Below are 6924 nucleotides of genomic sequence, written 5' to 3' on the forward strand. Positions count from 1 at the left end.
GCTTCTTTACTGTCTCAACCTCATCTTTTTCAAGTATTTACAATATTGCCACTGCAATGAATAGTGGCAACAACCTTGTACGAACTGTTTGGAGCTTTTATTGCCCTTTAATGCACGTAAATCTCTTTACACTCTCTCTGTTTCAATTGTTATGAACTAAAAACAACATTTCTTTCACTTTCTCTCTATATTCATCCAAAAAACTCAAGCTTTTGATTCAAAATATGGGCTATGGTTGACAGAGCCATATTTCTTTCGTTTTTACTTACGGTTGCTTTCGTTTGAGGTTCTGGGTGGTTGGAGAAGACCTTGTGTGCAAACGAAGTCATCTCACCTAGTTTAAGGTACGAATTTGAATTTTTTTTCAAGATCTGTTCGCGTAGAAGACTTACTAGTAAGTCATCTGTATGTAGAAGACTTACTGATGAGTCTTCTGGTCAAACGGACGACTTAAATTAAGTCGTCCAGCTTTGTTTGTTAAAAAAAAACACTTCAGACGACTTATATATACGTCGTCTATGAGAAACGGGCTAGTTTTGCATTTGACCGAATCGTGTCAGATCTTTGACTATTTCTGGACGACTTATAATTCAGTCGTCTCTGGGAAAGTTAAAATTTCAATATTTTATGAAAACTTGACGACTTACGTGTAAGTCGTCCTAGGTTAGTTTTGTAATTGAAAAATAAAACTTCATAATTTAACTTTAACCAGACGACTTAATATAAAGTCGTCCAGCTAAACGACTTAATTTAAGGTCGTCCGGGATAAGCAAGGTTTGACCAGAAAATTGGGAAAAATTCTGGACGACTTTGCTTTCCCCGGACGACTTTAAATTAAGTCTTCTGGAGGGACGACTTTATATTAAGTCGTCTGGTTAAAGTTAAATTATGAAGTTTTATTTTTCAATTACAAAACTAACCTAGGACGAATTACACGTAATTCGTCAAGTTTTCATAAAATATTGAAATTTTAACTTTCCCAGAGACGACTGAATTATAAGTCGTCCAGAAATAGTCAAAGATCTGACACGATTCGGTCAAATGCAAAACTAGCCCGTTTCTCGTAGACGACGTATATATAAGTCGTCTGGAGTGTTTTTTTTTAACAAACAAAGCTGGACGACTTAATTTAAGTCGTCCGTTTGACCAGAAGACTCATCAGTAAGTCTTCTACATACAGATGACTTACTAGTAAGTCTTCTACGCGAACAGATCTTGAAAAAAAATTCAAATTCGTACCTTAAACTAGGTGAGATGACTTCGTTTGCACACAGGGTCTTCTCCAACCACCCAGAACCTCAAACGAAAGCAACCGTAAGTCAAAACGAAAGAAATATGGCTCTGTCAAAAGCTTGAGTTTTTTGGATGAATATAGAGAGAAAGTGAAAGAAATGTTGTTTTTAGTTCATAACAATTGAAACAGAGAGAGTGTAAAGAGATTTACGTGCATTAAAGGGCATTAAAAGCTCCAAACAGTTCGTACAAGGTTGTTGCCACTATTCATTGCAGTGGCAATATTGTAAATACTTGAAGAAGATGAGGTTGAGACAGTAAAGAAGCCATTTTCGAAAAAAAAAAAATGTTAATGGCATTTTCGTAGATAAAATGCAGGTGTAGGGTTAAAATCTCAAAAAAAAAGAGTCAAAAGAAAATGTTAGTTTTCTGTTTGACTCCAAGTTTTGAGTCACTTTTGCAAAAAGCCCTAAAAATATTTAAAAATTAAACAGTAGGCGAGAAGTCAAGCTGAGATTCTCAATGAGACTTTCTTGAAAACTCTTTAGAAGTTTAGAACCTTTGTACCCATTTGGCAATTAGTGATTGGTTTTCTATTATTAACAAAATTAAAATTAAATAATGTACTTATATCATATTAAAATATTAAATAAAAAATGGCTAAGAAACTTAAGATGAGAAACCCACTAATAACTCTAAGACTTCAGCTGGATTACATATTTTTGGAAGGAAATGCTTTGAAATGATTAATTACATTAGTTCCATAAAAAAAAAATTACTATCTTCGGTAGAAAAAATCATTTTGTATATCGTTTTTACTTCATCACTTTTAAATGTAAGGGTACAATTTTGTCTAACATTGGACACTTCACACTCGCGTGTATATACTACAATTTGAATCAGTTGTTCTTTACAAGACTTTATGTACTACATTATACTATATTTATTACAATTGATTCATATTAATAATATGACAACAAACGTAATACATATTGGATGGCGATAATGATGAATGAGAAGACGGTCCTGGTGGGAGAAGAAGAAAAGGAGTTAAGGAGGATGAAGAGAAGGAGGAAGAAAAATAGGGAAGGAAACGTTCTTGCATATAGTTTCTAGTTTCGTAAAATCATTATATTGGTATATTTTGATTAAAAAAATTAAATACTAAAGATTCTTTTAATTCTTTAGAAATTTAACAAAACTCAACATTCCCACTAACTCTTCATTAGTCTCAGTTTCAGTATCTAAACGGGAATAGTTGTTCTTGTGATATGTGTGGAGCAGACCCGGAGTTAACGGGCCAGACAGTGCAGCCACACCCAGGATTGACCCAAGGACCGGCTAGTGATTATGAGTACAAACAGCTTCTAGAAGGCAGCGTATACGTGCGTTTAGACATGCCTGGCGTTTCCGAAGACAACGTTAACATCAATATCGACGAGTGACGACGTGAATAGGAGTGTGAATTAATGTGGTTAGTGAAGTTCCTGCCGTCAGCCTTGACTCAGGTGGTCGGTCATATTCTGCTGACGCTGCTCTGCGAGGCCCTTCTGCCTGCACATTTACACCTCCTCTGGAGAGCAACGTCGAGAACAGTGTGGTGTGCCTCTTCATCCATCCAGCTTGATTTCATTTCTAAAACACGTTTGTGTTTCTTTTTTAGTTCCATATTCCGCAGAAGAAGTCGGGATTATGTAGTATTTTAATGTTCTTCATCACTATGTTTCAAATACGAATATATAACGTATTTTTAGCAAATAGTAAAAGATTCCACCAATAAAAGACTCATGCGACATCTCAAGGTAAACAATAATTATAGAAACCAAAAGTTGAAACCCGAATGTCGATGCTAAGAATTTTTCTGATTAAAAACTTGAAAGAAGGCGTTTAAGGTCAATGATGAAGACAATTTAATATTACCTTTTTATTTGTTTGAAATTTCAGATAATAATGCATAATTCATTTCTCTTTTTGAAGATTAGATTTACTCACAAAATTTTCAAACTCAAGCTTCGGGATGATGCAGTAAGTTTAATAAAGTACCATAACATAGCAAATCAATTTCAAAAATTTAATGTGAAGCATGGCGATACTATACATTATCCTTGTTCGATGAATAGACTCGAGTATATACGAAAATTCTCCTCAAGAGCGGAGCAAGAGTAAGTCAAGTGGTGCAAAGGGATTTGGTTCACCTATGCTACACCAAAATTTGTTTCACCTCTTACACCTATGCAAATGAATCTCACAGAATGTATTATTTCCAGATATCACTGGAGTAATCCTAATAACAAAGGGAACTAACATTATTGTTTAGTGTGTTTCTTTTCTAAAATTCACTTTAACGCACATAATTTATTTGGACAGAAACTATATTATATGTTATGTACTTTTTCTAGCGTAAACCGCTTAAAATTAGAAACCCACCATCTCTTAAAGCTACAGATATGTTCCTCGAAGTTAGTTACAGCTATATAGTTTTCTACATATGTGTTTTATGTTTTGATAAATCATACTTTAGCTATATATATATATATGTCATATACATAAGAATTTATGTCGTAGCGTACATCTATTAATCTTTTATGCGTGATCTAGCCTATATTGATCTATTTCCAGAAGAAACTTAAATCATTGGATTCCATTGCGAATTATAATCACTTATTTGGTTGGATAAACAACAAAAGCTAAAAGACAAACTATATTTCTAACAGAATGAATTCATTGATTTTGGACATGCATCTACATCAGTTGTGCATTATCAATATGTATATTTGTATTTTTAATATGTTTTCTTTCAGTAGATAGGAAAACATCCGTAAACTGTCGTCGATTGTATCGATGGCAGCATCTCACAACAATCGTCGTTAGGGAACATTTTCTTAATTTGGGGGTACATTACAATTTACACGGCTCTAAGAATGTAGTAAAGAAACTCTTTAAAAAAAAGAATGTAGTAAATTAAAGATAATATTCTACTAGATATGAATCTTTAATCCAATGAATCTAATTGAATGTTTAGAGTTTCTATGCCTTTCGGAAAATTGCATCCATGCCCAATCACATAATGTTTTGGCCCATAAAATATTGAATCAGATGGACTCCTTGAAGTTATATAGTTTGTCAAAGTAAGCATAGTACCACGTCAGCTTTGGAGTGACATCCCTACCTTCCGCCTATAAAAATCCCAAAACACAGAAGAAAAAGATAAACTGAGAAGAAAGAAACCTTTTAGTAGCAGATCAAAGGCAAGCTCGTCATGGTTTTATATGGGTCTTGTGTCTTTCTTTAGAAGTATATATCTTTAAAATGTTTTCTTCACAAATTTTCAAATGGGTTTGAGTAGTATTCCAAGAAGTTGAAATCTTTCCGAATGTTTTTCCCACAGGTTTGAAAAATGGGTTTGTGTAATATTTTCAAGCAAATGTCAGATCTTTTGTATATCTTTCCTTAGGTTTAAAAATTGATATCTAAAAATTATAAACCTTTGGAGTTGATGCATATTTTCATAGGTTTATGTAACCCTAACAAGCTCTACCTTACAAACCATGCAGTAACCCTAACAAGCTCTCATTGAATCATGGTGATCATCCTCTGTGCAAATCCTTTCCCCCACTCTAGCCGTATAATCTTCTGAACCAAAAGCCCAAATCTCTCTCTCTCTCTCTCTCTCTCTCTCTCATTTTTCTACAATTACGTAAGTTAATTAATTCTTTTTCTTTTCGATGTTGATTGGAGCAGAAGGGTTTTACGCTACCAACAACCCGTTTCAGACAAGTGGGCCAAAAGGACGCATCGAAAGCAAGATGATTGGGAACAATAGAATATTCATGAGGATTGATTTACCGGGGGTTGAACAAGGAAACGTTACTGTTACCATTGACGACTCAAAGAGAGGTGTGCTTATCAAAGCCGAGGAGCAAAGTCGCAACAAAAATGTCTCCTCCCTACGCAGCTACGAAACCCACGTCACTCTCGGCTACCATTGCTGCGAGATATCCACCATCGACAACCCTCAAGTAACCGACGGGGTTCTCAGGCTATTCATCTCCACGACCCACCTTAACATCTACGGGGTTCCATGCTCTGCCGATGAAGGTATGCTCTTTTCACATTTTTTTTTGGGTCAAAACTCTTTTCACATTTCTTTTCTCAACATTTACATTAGAAGTCTTAATTAAAATGTTATTTGTTTTGGTGGTCAAAGATATCCACGGCCGCCTTGTCCTTGACGAACCCGATGGTAAATTTTATTAAAATTAGTTTTATTACAATGGTAAAATTTTATTAAAATTATTCAGTGTACGGGAATATTTGTTCTTGTGGAGCAGATCCAAATATGGCTTATGAGTACGGGACGCTCCCTGATGGCAGCGCATACTTGCGTTTAGACATGCCTGGCGTTCCCAAAGATGACTTCACTACCGACGTCGTCGACAAGGGGAGCGTAAAAGTGACTGGTCACGCTCCTGCCGTTAGCCACGACTCAAGTGGTCGGTCTTACTCTGCTGACGCGGGTATGCTCTGCGATCCTGGCGTCAGAATTTCCTATCTTGATGATGAGCTGGAGCGCTACGCGGAGAACGGTGTGATGCGCCTCATCATCCGTGATCCGTCCAGCTTGATTCCATGATGAAACCTCGTTTGTGTTTCTAGTTCCATATTCCGCAGAAGATCTCGGGATTATGTCGTGTTTTTTTTTAGAATGTTTTTCATCAGTACGTTCCAAAGACGCATATATAACGTATTAATAATAATTGATGAATGATGACCCTAATAACTATCATTCCGCGATGTGTCTATCAAATTGCAAAGAATATTTACAAATATATTTTTGCAACGAGTACACTGAAATTTTGTGGGCAATTAACTCTTTGAGTAGGAAGCAAATAATGAAAGATTTCACCAATAAACTCACAACACATCCTTTCCACTTTTCTATCTGTTGAAACATCTCTCTATGCATGGACAGGTGACAAAAAAAAGGCTTACATACTTTTGAAACTATCTTCTAATCTCTCTGCAACACGTCTCCATTCCATCTTTTTTTTTTTGTCATCCTTGTGATTTAATCACCGCCTGAATGCATTTCACACACTAATTTATTTAGAGTACTCTTCTTCCTGATGACTATAAGTTTGGTTTGTGCTTATTCAAGTTAAAACCAATGGGATTTCATCTACCAAAAAGGTCTCTAATCCAACGCTGAAATAAGCGAATACCTGGTTATCAAACGACGATTCTGAAAAACAGGTCTCTAGCCCAAATAGTGTGTTGTCTGATGTTATTACAAACACACTCACCAAAAAGAACGCCCTTTAAGTCTCTGTCTGACACTCAATTCTAAATCTGGTATTGGTAGTCAAAAGAAGGTATTCAATTCAACTGTAAAAGACTGAGGGTCTATTTTTTTAGTTAATTATCAATGGGGGGGGAAGTATCGAAGACAAGGGGTGGGACATACAATAGATTTTGTATCCAAGCATACGCCTCTTACCGTCTTACGTGTGAATAACTCAGATTTTTATTTATGAGATATAAGGGGAATGTGCCTGTTGCATGTATATGATCCAACATAGAAAAATATTTAACTTCTTTGAAATATTCTCTTTTTAAAAGGTATACTATAATTGCGTTTACTACCTCCTTTCTTAACAATTCTGAAATCAGATCCACCTTATAATGATCTAC

The 6924-nt window shown here is 35.4% G+C and overlaps 1 protein-coding gene across 2 annotated transcripts; it reads left to right on the forward strand.

Moving 5' to 3' along the window:
• The first annotated feature begins 4396 nt into the window (after window positions 1–4396).
• LOC106304571 lies at window positions 4397–6016 on the forward strand. Of its 2 annotated transcripts, none has more exons than XM_013740969.1 (5): window positions 4397–4481; window positions 4788–4856; window positions 4975–5331; window positions 5441–5476; window positions 5565–6016. In XM_013740969.1, the coding sequence occupies exons 2-5, from the start codon at window positions 4814–4816 to the stop codon at window positions 5864–5866; spliced, it is 738 nt and encodes a 245-aa protein (XP_013596423.1). In that variant the 5' UTR covers window positions 4397–4481; window positions 4788–4813; the 3' UTR covers window positions 5867–6016. The 2 variants fall into 2 exon arrangements, with proteins under 2 accessions (XP_013596423.1, XP_013596424.1); XM_013740970.1 differs by lacking the exon at window positions 4397–4481 and adding an exon at window positions 4523–4621.
• Window positions 6017–6924: the final 908 nt, after the last annotated feature.

Source organism: Brassica oleracea, chromosome C7, assembly GCF_000695525.1.
Source record: "Brassica oleracea var. oleracea cultivar TO1000 chromosome C7, BOL, whole genome shotgun sequence".
Taxonomy (NCBI): domain Eukaryota; kingdom Viridiplantae; phylum Streptophyta; class Magnoliopsida; order Brassicales; family Brassicaceae; genus Brassica; species Brassica oleracea.

Coding starts and splice junctions, on each gene's coding strand:
- LOC106304571 (XM_013740969.1), top strand. CDS start 4,814: ATGGTGATCATCCTCTGTGCAAATCCTTTCCCCCACTCTAGCC. Junction 4,857..4,974: donor TCCTTTCCCCCACTCTAGCC/GTATAATCTTCT, acceptor TGATTGGAGCAG/AAGGGTTTTACGCTACCAAC. Junction 5,332..5,440: donor TCCATGCTCTGCCGATGAAG/GTATGCTCTTTT, acceptor TGGTGGTCAAAG/ATATCCACGGCCGCCTTGTC.